The 17,985-nt window shown below is 37.3% G+C and overlaps 1 protein-coding gene across 1 annotated transcript in view; it reads right to left on the bottom strand.

Moving 5' to 3' along the window:
- Nucleotides 1-282: 282 nt before the first annotated feature.
- TMTC4 (transmembrane O-mannosyltransferase targeting cadherins 4) overlaps nt 283-17,985 on the bottom strand; it is a 51,559-nt gene continuing 33,856 nt past the window's right edge. Inside the window, exons 12-18 of the mRNA XM_015851500.2 lie at nt 11,763-11,842; nt 11,487-11,594; nt 11,218-11,359; nt 10,427-10,541; nt 9,841-9,953; nt 4,895-4,964; nt 283-4,388 (exon numbers count right to left, since the gene is read on the bottom strand). Coding sequence (XP_015706986.2) covers nt 4,237-4,388; nt 4,895-4,964; nt 9,841-9,953; nt 10,427-10,541; nt 11,218-11,359; nt 11,487-11,594; nt 11,763-11,842 — 780 coding nt within the window. The 3' untranslated portion in view covers nt 283-4,236. The remainder of the gene's footprint in view (nt 4,389-4,894; nt 4,965-9,840; nt 9,954-10,426; nt 10,542-11,217; nt 11,360-11,486; nt 11,595-11,762; nt 11,843-17,985) is intronic.

Raw genomic sequence — 17,985 nt, 5'->3', positions numbered from 1 at the left:
AGGGGTGGCCAGCAGGGAGAGGGAGGTGATTGTCCCCCTCTACTCAGCTCATGTGAGGCTCCATCTGCAGTACTGCGTCCGGGAAGGACATGGAGCTCTTGGAGCAGGTTCAGAGGAGGGACACTAAGATGGTCAGAGGGCTGGAGCACCTCTCCTCTGAGGGAAGGTTGAGGGAACTGGGATTATTTAGCTTGGAGAATAGTCAATAACTGTGTGAGAATCTACACAGGCACAGACATGTATGTAGGCCTAAATGAAATGAATACAAGGAAGAACAAGAAAAAAATTTAAGATATTTAATGTAAAAAAAACCCCAAAACACTATGCTATCACATTTGACATTCTAACAGTTGCAGCTTGAAATAGCAACTCCAGTTTAAAGAAATCTCATTTTTGTAAATTTACAGTTGCTTTAAATTGCTTATAAAACAGCGAACGACAACAAAAAATCAATTTAACAATAAGTTGTTATCATTTATTGTGATCACAGACAAGCTAACAACAGATAGAACCGAACCCCAATGCACTGTTTGTGTAGGGAGAGATTTGACATTCAGATGCTTTATCTGTCTCATAAGTTTAACTATCTGCAGAAACCAAAGCTCTTCTGATTTATTATATCCCATTCCCTCATCCAGTCACTCTGACTGATGCTCAAGGCAAATACCTGCCAGTTTGCCCCGATGCCAGTCTTTTTAATATTCTTTGTGCAAAGGATGGTGTAAGAGAAGACCAGATTAATTCACTTGAAAGCAGCAGAGATTTTCTCAATATATATGAGCAGACCACCTTAGTAAACCCTTGGAACGTAGTGAGGAATATCTGTTTCAAATACACAACGGCTCACATCCTTTTCTTTAGGAGATGAACCATATTTCACATTACTTGTTTTATTCTTATTACAAAACTAGGATGAACAGCTCAGATGTAGAAGTCTAAAAGGTGGAGGAAACTACAATTAACAGGGCCCAATATTTGTATCAAACCATTCAGAAGTACTGAATATTTTTATTTCTGAGTGCTCACACACACACAACTCTAAAACCTAAGTGTGAAATTAAATAACAGGAAACTTCATGTACACGACATGGTTCTAAACACAAGAGAAACTTGAAACTATGGAGTTCTCTTGGAAGTTTTTGGTGAAAACAAGCTGTAACGTGTATTAGCCAATCTGTGCGTTGACTCCATTCTGTGCATTGAATCACTGAGTATGTCTTCAGAACTATATTTGAACAAGCAAGCTTTGGGAAAAAATAATTAAGAATATCCATGTTTCTTCATTTAATGTCAGCTGATACGAAGGAAACATTTGTCTTCCATAATTGGCAATGGTGGAAAGGCAACATGGAGGAAAAAAAATCCAGCATGCTGGAAATACAGACAGTAACAACAGCTACATACAAACCCTTCTGTTTTCTAAACCTTTCTCTCTTCCAGAGTTTGTGCTCTGCACCATCCCAGGAGCCAGTTATGAGGTATGAGAAGATAATAGGAAGGTTAACATTACAACTGTTGCTCTCTCAAAATAACTCTGAAAATAAAACAACAACAACAAAAATGTTTGCTTTGTTCAAACCCAAAGCACGCCTCAATGTTATGCTCACTCACAAGAGTATCGTTACTACTCTCATACGAGTAACCACACTGAATTTCTACAGCACTAACAAATGATATAAAACAAATAGTCCCACACATAATAATACAATAGGTGCCCAGGAAACTAACCAAGAATAAATCACACCGTCTGTACTGAAGAGTAAACACCATTTTCAAGCGCCAACAAAGCGTTCAATTTGTTAGCACGCCTCTTCCATCTAAGACTCATGAGTAGGAGGACAAAGTGATTTCCACAGAGAAATTTCTGCAACAACTTTGGTTTGTAATGAGCCACAGAGAATTCAGACCCTATGTATATAAAATATTGATCTACTGGATTTCTGTAAAGCTAACCTGGTATGTGACAGGGACAACTATACATATGAACTTCATGATGAGAATAATAATTTAAACTCAATATGTCATATTCCAAATATACAGAAAAGACTTGATTATATTAAACATCTATTTTCTGCTAGTCTATAGTTCATCCAGCCAGATCCCAACCCTATAATACCTTATGATTGAAGTCTTTATATCCAATGCATGTTAAGCTACGCATGGAAAGCCTTAGAAGTCTGCTGTCTGTACTGAAGGGATTATCTGTTTCAGCACATTTCAGATGTGAAAGCTCAACTGTAAAGACTGAACTTCACTGCTCATCAGAAGATGGGAAGCCATGCTTGTGCAGAACCAGAAGAAATGAAAACAGTGCATCAAAGATGGTACCCTACGTGAACAAATTAGCTCTGCTGAGAAGCAGAGTATGTTAGTAGGAGAGGAGCACTGCATTAGTACAAATACATGCCTCTGGTACTTCAACAGAAATCAGCGTGGTAAATAGTATATTTGTGCACATGCAGTGCAGGCATATTTATTCTCTCAAAGCCCAATTTGTGTAGTATCACTGCCATAGCCTTGCTGGCTAGATTTATTTCACTCAGGAAAGAATATTACATTGAAGCAGCTGCACTACTTATGGTACCCCAACTAACTTTGTTGAAGGCTGAGTGAGCTCTGCAGTACTGCATGGTGCTGCAGACACACTGGTTCTTGAACCAGCTGTCATTTTCAAAAGTTAGCCTACTGCAGGTTCAAGACATAGTCTAGATGTAGAATGTTTAATGGTGGTCAGCTGGCAAGTTCATGCAACATCCTGGCCTATGGCAGGCATTTCCTCAGCGTTTTAAATGGTTCCACACGCAGATGAGTTGTGTATGGAAAACATTCCATAGTCTTCTATAAAATAATCATTGCACTAATTAGGAAAACTGCAAATACTACATTACTCAATGTCTTCCTACAGGGATAAAAAGAAACAATAATGGAATACAAAAAGGAGGCTAAGTTCCTCAGTTTTCACATCCAATAGAAGTCATCCAATCTTAAATAAAACAAGCAAACAAATAAGAAAATAGACATGTGATCATTTCCTGAAGCAGGAATATAAATACTAGAAAAAGAAACAACTCTGGGCAGCCAGAGTTCAAACATGAACCGCAGCAAGTTGAAAAACGACACTGTATCAATTGGTGCCCCTCTCTGAATCATCCTGCATCAATGTGATCGGTTTACACATTAACAGCTATGCTTATTTAACTGATACCAGCAAACTCACCAGCCATGGTTAGACAAAGGTTTATCGCAGTTCCTTCCAGATAATACCTTAACAGTCAAGGTCAGGTTGTGTGCCCAGTTACTTTTCCCACAGAAATTCTCTCTTTTATAAACAATGTAGGAGCTAGAAGGTGTTATGTCCTCAACCAAAAAGCACTGCAATGCCTTAGACAATGAGAATCAGCTCCCATAGATGCTATACTGTATTTTGACCACTGACTTACTGCGAGAGATAAAGTAATTCTGACTTGTGTCCTAAGCTGTCTATGCTAGATGAGGTTACCTGAAGAACAGAAACTCTAGCTTACTCCTCTGTCATCTGACACTCTTTTCCATTTGCTGCTTGCTGAAATCTTGTCTTAAATTCAGGAGTATTTTCTCCACTGGAGCCTATCTCAGCAGCTTGGTGGCTGACAAAACATTTGTGGCGCACGCTTTCACTTGTACAAATCCTGCAGTTCAAAGGGCGGAGCCAGAAACAAGAAACAAAGCATAACTCAAATTACAAGAGTAGGGTGCAGGAAAGAATCCATTCTTCTGCTGGCTCTGTAGGACTGGCAGTAGAAAGCAGTAATAAAACTGAAGTGGACAGATATTCTTCATACTTGAAATGATCAGGATTTAAACAGGAAATTGCACTTTTTCCAGAAATGCTTTCAGATATAAAACTGCCTTCTGATATTCATCCTGCTGCTAAAAAAAAGTCAGATGAAGATATCAAATTGCAAGTGAAAGCAAATATTGCTATTTATTCACAGCTGTGAGATTCCATCTGCATTGCCTTCGTATACCTACAAAAGTGTTCTAAGGGACTTCAAATGCAGTTCAAGAGTACGAATAAAAAGATCTCCAAACTCCAGCTGAAATGTTAGAATCTGCAGGAGGGCATAATTGGACTTCCAAGTGTGCATTGCTGGTGTTTTTCTTTTTGAGAAATAATGACTGAATCCTTTACATGGTCAAAAGGAACCATGTAACGCTAATAATAAAGGACATGCATGGACAACCTGAAAAGAAATATCAGGCACCGCCTTTCTTTTGCAATTGCTCCAGTTTTCTTCTTAAGAGATTGTAGTTTTCCTTGGTCCCAGGTGCCGTAGGATCAAGCTTCAGAGAGACTTCATAGTGCTTCTTTGCTAAGTCAAGATTTCCCCAGCGATGATAAAGCACAGCTGGAACATCAATAAGGGATTTCATTAGCAATATTGTTGAATACTGTGCAGTCTTGCCAGTGACTTGGAAAACAACATTAAAGCATTTGTTTCCAGTGAGGGTCTCTCACTGGCTGGTGGCACAGTAGCTGCTTGTTCTGTTGCCAAACGCAGGAGCAAAGCCTGTGAGCAGAACTGGAATGGGACTGATGGAATGAATTACGCTGTAGCCATAAATGGCAGCTCTTATCTGGTGAGCTCCATTGTGGGTTACAAGCATAGCATAAATAAACCAACTGAAGTGCAGCTACCTCTGGGCTGGATTCTGCAGCCCACTTGATCTGTCACATCATGTGACAGCTTCTCTGGGTTAGTGCCCTGCTCTTCACTGGCTGGCAGTTTGACCAGGAAGTCAAATAGCATCTGCTCAGCAGGAAGAAAGCTCAAAAGATTGCTTTTTCTTTTAAACCACCATGACTACCAAGCAAACAAACAGTACAGCTGAGGAGAGTTAGAAAGTCTCTTACCTAAATTACCATGATAACTGGCAGCATTTGGATTGGCTTTAATTGCCTTGAGGAACAAAGCTTCGGATTCCTGAATAATTTAGAAGAACAAGTCAACAGAACAGTCCACATTTGCAGTATGTAAAATAAAATACACTCACAATTGTAATTGAAGGAAACCTCAGACACCACCATATCTATGTGATTCCACAATATGTATAATCTAAACCTGCATAATCCTGTAATTGAAGTGGCTGTAGCCTCTGGAAAGAAAAGTAACAATGGCACAAATACGTGCCAAGATTTTGCAGGTTCACATTATTTTAACTGGGAGATATTTAGCACTAGTGAAGTCTGTAAAAGTGGTTTAATTACATCACTTGCTCGAGTTTCAGTCAAGGCAAGCATAATGTAATACAGTATCTGAGAAAACTGCTTTCAGACACCCTCCCCTTTCACACCATTTTTATCATTTAAAATGTGAGCATTCCAGTAAAACCATTTCAAACAGATGTTTCAACATGGTTCTTAATGAACAACCGAGTGTCTGTCATTTAAAAATCAAACCAAGTGAAGTATTCTTCATGTTTCTTGCATGCTGCTTTTTCCATATACCAAGATGCAGTACGTAAGCTCTTAGAACTGGTGATGTCTGAGTACTTCTTAGAAAGGCTGAACTCTCACCAGTCAGAGGTGCAATTTTTACTAAGTTAATTTCACAGTTCCACGTGAAATTTTTTTTGCTTTACCATGCTAGTTGCTGATACAGATACTTTGATTTCAGAGCATATTTCCTAAAGGAGTTTAGAAAGACGCCCCTCAATCCAAATAAATCGTATTTACTCATATGAAAGCTTAGATACTTTCAAAGGACGCAATGTCACATAGATTCTGTGCTATGCTATTTGAGGGAAAGTTGCTCATTTGTTTTCAGTGCAAAATATCCAGAGACAAAATTTCCTCCATGTAGTAGCCTTATGCCCTAAGGCACAAACTTGCCTAAGGTATGTGCAAGTTTTGGCATTGATAAGCAGCTGCTCTAGCATTCTGATACTCTGACTGTTAAAGTGCAAGGATATACTGGCCTCTGAGACTCACAACGTTTAAATACTTAATTAATGATTTGGGTGATAATGATAAGTATATAACAACAGGACAAATGACAAAGGAAATTTAAGGGAAATTTCATTTAGATAAAAGGAAACATCTTTGTTTTTAAATCATGAGGCTGGTCAAGCATTGGAAGGTGTTGCCTGGAGAGGTTTTAAAGATATTCAAGACTCAACTGGCCATTGTCCCTGGTTTGGTCAGGGATTGGACAGGATGACTCTGCATGTCCCTTCCAGTTAAAATTGTTAATCCCGATTCATAGAATGGCCTGGGTAAAAAGGATAAAAATGAACATCTAGTTTTAATCACCCTGCTATTTGCAAGGTTGCCAACCATTAGGACAGGCTGCCCAGAGCCACATCCATCCAGCCTGGCCTGGGTTTTCCTGCCTCCAGGGATAGGGTATCAACAACCTCCCTGGGCAACCTGTTCCAGTGCATCACCACCCTCTATATGAAAAAACGGTTCTATTATTCTAACTGAGCCACCTGAGAAACATCTCCATACTCCTATGGTAAATCTCATGGTGTTGCAATATAACCTTTTTACATATAGCCACACAAACCTATATACATCAACAACAGAATGGCCCTTGAAAGCATGTGTATGTTTGGTGGCCCTGCTAGGCAGGGGGGTTGGAACTACATGATCCTTGAGGTCCCTTCCAACCCGGGTCATTCTTTGATTCTGTGATTCTGTAAAGCATGTAGTAGTCAAAAATCCTTCAGTTTGTAATCTTTTCCACTGCAAACTCTAGTATTTTAGTTAAGTAAATAAGTAAATTGCTGCTTTTTTTTTTCATCAAGCAGGGTAACAATAGTCTGGAAGACATGCTGGCCAGTTAATTCACTGTTATGGCTAAGTGTTGTCACCTACACAAAGGAGGAGTAGATAAGGCTTATTGTTTTCACTGCTGAAGTAAGATAGGGCAATATGTGCAATGTGTTCCCAGAAAATATAATGAAATACATGATTAGAGCTGACTCTCATTACCACACATCTTCAACCACATACTGAAAGCATTTTCATTGCCACTGCTTTGCTCAGCAGTTAGTAGAAGCATACTGCCTGATTAAAGACTACTGAAGGTGCATCACTTTCATATTATTGCAGATATATTGAGTAAATACACATTCCAGTACATCTGGTGATACTTCAAATTGCTCCGTCTTGCCAAATCTTTAAATTAAGTGTTGTCAAGAAACTTGCACACTGCATATAGTGAAGGCTTTGGGAAACCACACTGCATTCCATCTGCTGCCAAGCCCACAGCACAAAGTTGTAGTCTGGCTTTATTTCAAATACAAAGAGAAAATGCTGAATGTTTCCAATTTGTTGTACTTCTAACAGAAATAAAATAAAATAAAATATGGATGTATACATAACAAATACACAGCATACATATTTTCAAAGAACTAAAGATAGGTTGATTCATTGTCCATTGCAGCAAGTATTTAAGTGAGAAGTCCATATTGGTATAACAGATGTTAATTTAAAAAGCAACAACAACAACATAACACAGCAACTTCAAAGCAGCTCATCTTTTATGCGCTTTTGTTTCTGGACTAATAAATCATTCATGAATAGATACAAACAAATCTTAAAGGGTTGGAGGATTTTTATGGGGGTTGCTCAGGAATTCCATCTTCTGCTGAAAATCAAAAATGCACTTAAAACCAAAGGAAAACGTCCAAATGATTTGAAGGGAATCTCTGAGGATACAGTAAAACCTTTTTGACTCGGTGCCTTTTAAAATAACTACCCAAAACCAACCGACCAACCATAAAGAAAACGTCAAAACAACAAAACCCATCCCAAAACAAATCTTACTTTATGGCAACCGAGCCAGTGTACCATCAACTTTTACACAGAAACATAAAAGTAAATAAATGAAATACCTGAGGTTATATAACAAAACAGATGTAGCCAGGCAGCCCTCTGCTAGTTACCTCCATCACCTTGTCAGCTTCTATCCCACATCTTCCTCACTCCTCCTAGCTCAATGAGTACCCTTAAAGAACCATCCTTTTCTCTCTGTTTTTACACATTGAGGGGGTGGGCAAGAAATCAATCTCCCATACTTTTTTTTTTAATCAACATTTTTTTTCCTCCCACTTAAAAAGAAAGTCAAACAAACAACCAAACAGTGCTCTATCTCTCTTTTCCAGGCCATGCAAAATACAGTTGCTGCTGTCATTATCTCCTTTTCTAACTAAGTCCACTTCCCAATTCCCCTAATTTGCTCTCCATGTTATAACCCATCAACCTCAAGTTAGGCTCTTCTGCTCTACACAAACCTTCTACTCCCTAATGAAATATTAAAACTCTCACTGGCTCCTTGATTTCTTCCTGGGGCTCTTTTGCTTTATTCAGGATTCTGGCTTGAAAGCTTCATATGACTATTCCCACTTCGTCCAATGCATTCTCCTGCAGCATAATGACCTTTCAGAACTGGACAGCATTACTTCCTTTTCAAATTTCTAAGTTCACTAAGACAAACTTGTTTCTTCTATACCTAGTAAGTTTTCCACATATTTTTTCCACGTACTTCATTATAAACATTCTTTATTCTGTCAGGCTGCTCTTGCTAAATAAATGTACAATCCTCTGTTCTTTCACACTCATGACTCATCTAAGTAATACTAGCAATTAACTCCTCCATAATGTTACCCCTTATACATTCTTGATGTTAATTTGTATTCTTCTAGAACTTTGCTAAAGTAATCTGAAAATATATTTTATAACAGCTTCAAGGTTGGAAGAGAGAAATAATGGAATATACAAAAAGTGAAACAGCCAGTCTAGGGCAAGTGATGTGGTGTATAAAAGCATCATTCACACAAAGTGTTGGGCTGGCGCAGGCCCTGGTGCCACATGTGGACAAGTCATCACTCTACAGTTGAACATGACTGTTGAATTCAGACACAGTAATTGGTGGAAAAAAATAGATTGATTTTAAGGAGTTTAACATCATTAAATCTTCCTCCTTCTCTTATGCTGAGGCTGTTCCTACAGCACTACTAACATTACGATATATCTAAAAGTCATCAAAACCCCCAAAACTCATGGTTCCATAAATGACATTTTGTTTCTTCAAGACTACCAAAAACTTGGTAGTCTCATAAGGTAGTCATACCTTAGCACCTAGTGTATTAAAACAAATGAATATATTGGCAATATGTGATTTAGTCTTCATATGCTCATACACTTTCTTTAGGAAAATAGTTCTGTCCCCAGCTGCATTACATTCACTACTTGTAAATAAAAGTAGTTAATTTTGAACTCCTTAGCTGGCCAGTTGTATACAAGGAAAAGTCTGAAACATCAATCAGTGTATGAATTTCTCATAATATTCTGGGATTATGCAGGTATCCTTATCTTCAATCCAGGATTAGAGAATCTGTAATATATTCATTTTAGATAGCTTTTGAGGTAAAGAGGTTATAATTCATATCGAGTCATGGTAAATATTGCTTTCCTTTAGATACAAAGAGAACAAGGACAGGTATATCACATCTAATTTTAGACCCTGAACCAAAGCCTTTAAACAGAAGGGTTTTTCTCCATAGACAGCAAAAGAATAAAAATTCCTAACTGCCCTCTAGTGTGCTTAAGAGCCTGTTTTTCTTGACTGACCAGTGATGTAGTTTAGGGCAACAATGTTCCAAATGCAAGCATCAAAAATAAGGCGGGATGAATTTAGGCCAGAATCACATCACAATTCTGTGACAGAAATGTGTGTTCAATCCAGATTATTTAAGCCCGAAGTCAGCAATGACCTCCTCAGTTTCTACAAGAATGGAAAAAAAAAATGCAACAACAAAAACAAAAGAACAGAGAAAGATCTAGTTACCTACCTTATATTTTTGTGATTTCCCCAATACATTTGCCAGAGAAAACATAAGGGAATGATCATTAGGTATTAACTCCAGGGCTTCTCTTCCAACTGCCTCTGCTTGAGCTAGATTGCCTTGGAGCCCACACAGTGGAAAAAGAGAAAGCATCTTTTAGCACAGCCTTACTAGCTACTTTTCATGCTGCAAGCACACGTATTGTATGAATTGCTGATTACATGCATTTTTAAAGAAAACCAGGTATCTCAGACACAAAGAAATGCAAAGTCCTATAGAAGAAAATAACAAAACCTCCATTTTGTTTACAACAAATAACACTTTCAAAAGGACAGGTTCCAAACTTCTGAAGTTTGGTCTGTAATACGAACATGCCTGCATACTGATGGCATTTCAAACAAGGATCAGAAATTCAATTTATGGGCTGGATTTTAAACAATGCTCCAAAACCAGTGAGTTAGAAGGTATTCTAATATTTATGAAGAGTATCTTGATAGCTGCAGAAGCAGCAGAACTCCTTTTGGATAAATACAGATAAAGCTCTGAGTTCAGCAAGACATTGAATTATTAAAATATTCAAATGGGCTTATACCTGTGTTATCAAGCAATATAATCATATTGTTCCAAGCCAAACTGTGCTCTGGTTTCAGAACTGTAGCATTCCTCCATGCATTCAATGCATCTATATGGCGATTCAAATCCGCATACTAAAAAGAAAGAAAACTCCAGTAATTTCACCCTGATTTACTTTCCTATTATGGACTAAAGGCACTAAACAGTTATTAGCCCTTCTCATATCATTCTGGTAGAGCTTGCTCTTATAAACAAAAATAAGAAATGTAAAAAGAGCACTAGAGTAGTATAGAAGATAGACTGGTATACATTAACATTACAGTTCCACACTGCTTTTTCTATGGTAGCCAGGCTTGTTTTCAAATATTCTTATACCAAAAAGGAGGGGATTAAAACCATCCTGCAGTTTAGAAATCTATAGAAGAGATTAAGTAGACAGTTAATATAAATATTTCCAGGAATCTATTATTTTTTGCATGGTTCTACCTACTGTCTAACAATCTGTTGGAATATACCGCATAAAATAGTCTAATATTGGGGAATTATTAAAATTATCTCTTAAACAAAAGATCACAATCTACATATTTGTTTCGACATCTCTATAGGGAAAAGTAGCATTACCAAATGTGATATGGAAGGAATTATAGGAAAAGCACTGAAAATAGGAAATCACTCTGTAAACAACAGATAAACCAGAAAAACTATAAGCATTTAAAAATACAGCAGAATTATATGCACATGCAAACCACTCTAATACTGATTGTTTATTCAAAACACTCTAATAGCGATCATTTATTTAACAATACTTACCAACCGCCCTAAATTGTAGTAACAATCTGGGTATTTTTTTCTGTGTTTAATTGCTGTCCAGTAGCTTTGCTCTGCCTCTTCAAACCTTCTTAAGCTGTTCTGTACTATTCCCAGATTCATCCATGCGGCAGCAAAATCAGGTCTGCATGAATTGGAAAAAAATAAAAAGAGAGAGTGATGTTAATTGAGTGTCTAGAAGAGAAGTTCCCATTGTATACCATTTCTGCTCAGCTGGTGAAAAACACTGCTTAGCATTGTTCTGAACATACTGTATTTGTACAGCTAAGGACAGCAACTCTTCTGCTTCCTGGAGCTCATTTCTTTCCTTCAGAATATTTCCGAGGTTGTTCATGGCATGTACGTATTTAGGGTTCAACCTAAAATTTAAAATTTAACAGATTATTATTATGTATGAGACATTTCCGTATGCAAATTGTTAGCCCTTCATCTCTGCAGAGCATGAAAATGAATACCAAAGCATTTTCTCTTGGTTAAACATTAAAGCAATTTCAGGAGAGTTCAATAAAGCAGCAAATATTTAATACCTTACAGCTTCTCTGTAGTATTTGATTGCAGCACTTTGATTTCCTTTGTCAGCCAGGTTTTTGCCAACATTGTAGTGTACCTGAAAACACGGATGAACATTTTACCACATGCTATACAGTCTCATATTTTATGGCTTTGTGTTGCTAAAAATTATTACTCCCAATAGATACTGCCAGTATTTATGTCAATAACTGCAGATTTTTTTTTAATTTTTTTTTTTCTCTGGCAGGTGGATTTTCCACGTTGGACAATTTATAGAATGAAAGCTGTAAAAAACAAAATCTTAAGAATAAATAAATCAGCTTACCTGTTCTAGCTAGTTAAGAAAGGTTATTCACTTCCTAATATTGTAAATGAGGTCATCTCATTGTCCATAAGAATATGGAGACCTCTTACCCTTCATTTCTCTTATTTGTCAGATGAATAAGTCTGACTCTATCAAATCCCCCACAGCTGAACATAAACTACAGAACGAAGTATTGATTAAACTTTGCTTTCACTTCAGCGTAATCCAGGAGAAATTTGATATAAACTTAAAAACAACCATTTCCCACCTCTCAAAAGACCCAACTATTTTTGTTTCCCTTTAATAATGTATATCAAACAGCATTTCTGAAACAAACAAACCAACAAACGTTGACAGCATGCTGGAGACCTTGCCTGTTACATACAGTTGAAAATAAGGGAAAGGTGTAGAGTTTTGGGATAACTACAGAGAAGATCACTATCATTTGGATTTATGGTAAGGATTAGATAGGAATTTCAGGATAAATCTAAGTGGGAAGACATTTCAAATCCTATTTTAAGCCTACTGCCAGAAAGCTACATTACCTGGTCAAAGGAATGCTCAAGTTTAGAAATAAAAGTACTGTGAACACCAACAGCTGAAAACAGACTTCTCTGCAACTTGATCCGAATTCATGCTTTAAATTACCTTACTATTTGAAATCAAAATGAGTATGCCACATCTAAAACAAACTTACACGCTGTAATTATTAACATACCACGAAAATCTGATCTTAATCTCTTTAAAAAAACACTACACAGAAATTATTTTGATTGAAACACATAATGATAGGTTTGTAATAAATTTAGATAGCTCTAATTCACCCTAAACATTCAGAAAAGGATTTTTGTCTTGTGTGTCCATCAAAGTTTAAATTCTCAATGTGTTTGGCACTATACCTGGGTCCCATTGATCCAGCACACACTATTATGTTTGAATTTGACTGTTATAGCATTTAGTTGTTGAATACCACCTCTACATGACTGTGACTATACAGTACCATGCCACCAACAAATCAAGTTCAAATCACATTTCATGCTTTCTAAAATAAGTGAAAAAGCAGTTTCATTGGTTTTAAAGATAGTAAAAGTGCTGTAAGGCTTACTAAGCATTCACAGAAGCAGCTCCTCAGGCTGTAAGATATAAAACAGCTCACAGATTCGGCATCTCATAAAAGCAGCTCTAGCACAGCTTCCAAGGAAAAAAAATATTAAAATATTCAGACATTTCATTCATACATTCAGAAAAAATATGGCAAGGCCTATTCCTGACAAGTAACAGGATGGTACGTTGATATCAAGGCATAGCCATTTATAAAAGTCACTTCACTGTGATTAAAAAAATAGCATAGCTATAAAAAGGGTCATTAAAGTAAAATAATACACCCTAAAAACATTGCCCTGGACTGAGCATTATTTGCATCTCTTCAAGAAATTGTTCAGCACACTACGACAGCATTCGTAGCAAACTGGATTGCTTTGATTACAGATGCACTGAAGTTTGCAGACTCAAAATCTATCCAGAGATAATTAGACTATTAAACTTTGCTGCACTTCCAGATAAAAGATAACTTTTAGCAAAACAGAAAAAAAAAAAGTAAAGGAAGCAAACTAAGGCTATACTAACCAGATTCAATTTCTTTCTCTAAGCTTTTACAAATGTCTTTTTCTTCACGTTGTGCATTTTGAAGATGTCATAAGCATTATTGCAAGGAGGAATTTGATTAAAGACTGAAGACAGAGCATATGAGAAAAAAAAAATCCCACAACTGTGTATACCACCCACTCAGTCTTAGAAACATATGTTTCAGTTGTCTTCTGTTAGGAGTCAGTCAGCATTTCACTTTCAGACTCTATTTTTGCCTCAGTTTCTTATAGTGTGAAACTTCTTTTGGTCCATTTCTATCCAAAAGAGCAGCAAAAAGCCTATTCTTCTCATGTACATAGAATCATTTAACTTGTAGAATCCCCAAAATATCAATTATTTCAAGTCAGAATGTCAAACAGAATATTAGGTGTACACGTGTGTTCTGTGAACTGAATTAGAATGATCTATTACGGTATTAAAACTGATAGCAGAGCCATTTAAATAAACTACTGCATATTAAAACAACCTTTCCTCCCTTCCCCTCCCCCTCCATCTCCGTGTCTTTCTTCTGTCCTCAGATAGAGTTTCTGTGTGAAAGGAACAATGTTTCTACATGATTTTCCAGAATATTAAGTGTTCCTTGTTGCATATGTCTCCCACTTCCCCTTGGGAGAAATTGTAACCTTAGCTGCTCTCTATATGGTGACAGAGAAGGAAGTGAGAGAAGAAAAAATTACAGTAAGCAAACCAAAGGAAACCTTCAGCCTATCATAAACCTCCAACAGAACAGCTTCCAAGCTAATTTACAGGGGGTAAACAGGCAATAAAAGCTTTATCTTAAGAATAGAATCAGGAATTGTTTCTAAGCATACAGAGTTGCTGGAAAGATGCAGGTTATTTTAGTTATACTCTCATGTCTTGCACTTCTCTGGGAATTAGAGAGATGTCAAGATCAGCCTTTCACCCTACTCTCCTCAACCAGGTTTACAAACAACCTGTACACCCTCTGCTAAGCACAGGGCTGTAGCTCTCTCTGATCTCTCCTACAACCCATATAACACGGGGACACATACTCCCCACATACCCACGGGTGGGAAGAAACTGGCTTTTAAAAGTAGCAGGACAGTGTGATGCCTTAAATTTAATCTCCAGAAACATGGTTCATTGGCTTTAACAGATACCACCCATGCCAACCAGGGAGAGGATTTTCCTTTCCCGATGAAACATTTAAGAACAGAAATACCATTTCATTATTAAACGAGCACTGAAGATAGATATTAACTGTAAATGACATGTTACATTATGCCCACTTGCTCCTTTATCAACAGGTAATTACTTCTCAGTAATAGTTCTAAAATGAACATTTCTCAGAGATGCATAACAACACAATATTTTCTGCAGCAAGGGCCATTAAGAAAGAGCAACATACTAAAGATACCCCATGAGAAAAGCTAGTTGATTTCAACCGACATGCCATGTTTAAAGTTAACATAACCATGGCATCATGGCCTAGCACTAGGCTCTGTGTTTGTCTGCCCTTAATACCTCAATGGCTCTAAGATGTCATTATAAAACGATAAAAGCATTGTATATTATGGTTTGATGCGCACGGTGCTTGAACTCTTACTCAAGTGTTTAAATGTGCACACACATTAAAATGAGGAAGAAGAAAAGAAAAAAGAACACATTTTCCCTGTACAAAATCATCATTAATGTCAAACCAATTTCTTGTTCCACCCCTGCCCTATTTCCTGCCTCAAACCAGTATAGGAAGAAACTGAAATGTGGTATCATCTAGGAAATACATGTAGTGCTCAGCTGGAGCACTGATTATTGACTGACTATTTTATTCTCTCTTCCTCACTGTTTATGATTATCTTTTCCACAAATATGAACGTTTGCTGAAAAGAATGGAAGCAACACACAGATGTCAAACTTTGTACAGAAACACGCAGATTATTCTGCTCAATGCCTGTTGCTCCCATCAAACTCTCTTTCCTCTGCTACAGAAATTCTGTTTTCTAAATAAAACAGTGCTTCCTTTCTTTTATTTTTTTGATCTTCCCATTTTGTTTGTGCAGCTAATATCTTCTAAGGGTTCTTCTGCATTACTATATTCATATATAAAGCACTTGACAGCTAAAACATTATCCATGCAACAAAACACCACAGTATCACAGTCTTGTGTGGGTTGGAAGGGACCTTAGAGATCACCGAGTCCAACCCCTGGGATTCGAGCCTCTGTGTAGCAGAGCGGCACTTCTACCACTTGCGCCACAGGGGGGATTCAAACCCGGGCCTCCAGTGTTGCAAGCGGCATTCCTACCACTGCGCCATGGAGGCACACCCTTAAAAATACAGCCTATAGCATTTAAAGTATCCTTTTCAGAAGATAATCCCCTTTTAATATCCAACATAGAATTCTCAGTATCTAAAGGAAGTTTTCTCTAGTCAGCTTCATAAAACCTTAAACAACAATAAATCTTGTCCTGTCACAAAGATGTTTTACAAGGCTTTATAAGAAAGTAAATAGCCTTAAAAAGATCTGTTGCTCATTTTCCGTATGAGAATAGATTGTCTTTGATAAACTTCTACCTGTGATAATAATAGTTTGCATGAAGCAGCAGGAACAAAGATCACAGATCTGTAGGGGTTAGAAGGGACCTCCAGAGATCATTGAGTCCAACCCTCCTGCAAAGCAGGCTCCCTACAGCAGGTCACACAAGTAGGTGTACAGGCAGGTCTTGAATATCTCCAGAGAAGGAGAATCCACAGCCCCCTTAGGCAGCCTGTTCCAGTGCTCCGTCAACCTTACTGTGAAGAAGTTCATTTGTATATTGGTCCAGAACTTCCTATGCTCACCACCCTTAATATCTCAAGGCAGACTGGTTAGCAGCACATTCTGTTCAGAGTATCATAACTCCCTTGCTAAGGATTACATAAATGTTGCTACATAAGTGGATTTAACAACAACAAGAAGAAAGTGTATTAAATTACATTGCTGCATAGGGGGAAAAAAAAAACTAGTAGTAAAGAGAATGTATAGATTATGTACAGACTTAACAATTTACAGTCATTTAAATTATTTCAAAATCTAGGAAAAAAATGGTCAGCTAATTTCCATATAACTCATTATTATTATTGCACCTTAATTTATATAATCAGTTAGAATAAGTCATCAAAAATAGGCATTATCTATTTTTGGATTCTGATTCACAGCTTTGCTAGAAAACAAATAAACAAGAAAAAGCAACCTGGCATTTTGAACAGTAACTTATTGCAGAAAACACCAATGGGATGAGCATCATCAGGACAGGAATATCCTTTAAAATTGAAAGGGAACAGTGTATAACAACCTTGGAGTGAGAAGCAATAGAGTGATGTCTAGAAATGAATGGCACTAGGACAAGGGCAAAATCTCACAACCTTATGTATACACAACTGAGGTGGTTCTGAGACCTTCTTTCATAACCAGTGGAGAGAAATACACAGAATAGGGTGCGGTCCTTCTGCCCCGCATCAGTCATGTAGCTCAAGGTGACGATAAACCATGTGATAAAAGGGATAGTTTCTCCTCTTGAGGTATAAAGGGAACCTGACTCACTCAGATAAGTGTCTAAACCTAAGGGGATGAATACCAAGCCAGTAATCTGATATGCTCAAACTGCAGTTAGGGTTTTTATCATAGTCTGTAATCAGATATTCTAATTCTTCAACAAAGCACTTCTGGATTAACTTGCAAATGCACTGGCATCAATGAAAAGACACAATTAAATCAGTTGAGCCTTTCCTAAGCTAACACTGAATTATTTGAAATTTATAAACTACCTGTAACAAGTCACCATCAGAAAAGAATTTATGATGTAACTGTGTGTAAAATTTGCTTCCGTAGAGACAAGACTGGCCTGGTTCTAACCCACACTAGTGCATATCACCACCAAACTCTAAGAATTCAGTCTAAGGGAGATGTTCAAAGAATGTGAGTCTGAAACTAAAGGCGGCACTATTGTAACTACTCGTTACTTAGAATTATGTTAAATTTACCTTACACTGCTGACATATAGACAATTTGGAATTGAGAAGAGCCATACTACAAAAACTGCAGGTCTTGTTGGTATTTGGAAGACAGCTGGAGATATTGGAACTCTTCTACAAAATGAAATTAAAGCATGACCACTTCACACAAATCAAAGTTGTTCTGAGACAAATTACAAAAAACTTATCTGAATTCCATCTTTTGGTCTGAATCATCCTCCCACTGAAATAAAGAGGCCAATGAAGAGTCCTGTGGAACTAGTTTTAAATCAAGTCTGCAATTTCTTGATAACCACAGAAGACTAAAATAGAAC

The sequence above is a fragment of the Coturnix japonica genome, chromosome 1 (assembly GCF_054131305.1).
Source record: "Coturnix japonica strain WE chromosome 1, WE-NBRP24, whole genome shotgun sequence".
Lineage (NCBI taxonomy): Eukaryota > Metazoa > Chordata > Aves > Galliformes > Phasianidae > Coturnix > Coturnix japonica.
This window is presented reverse-complemented; position numbering and strand designations above follow the sequence as displayed.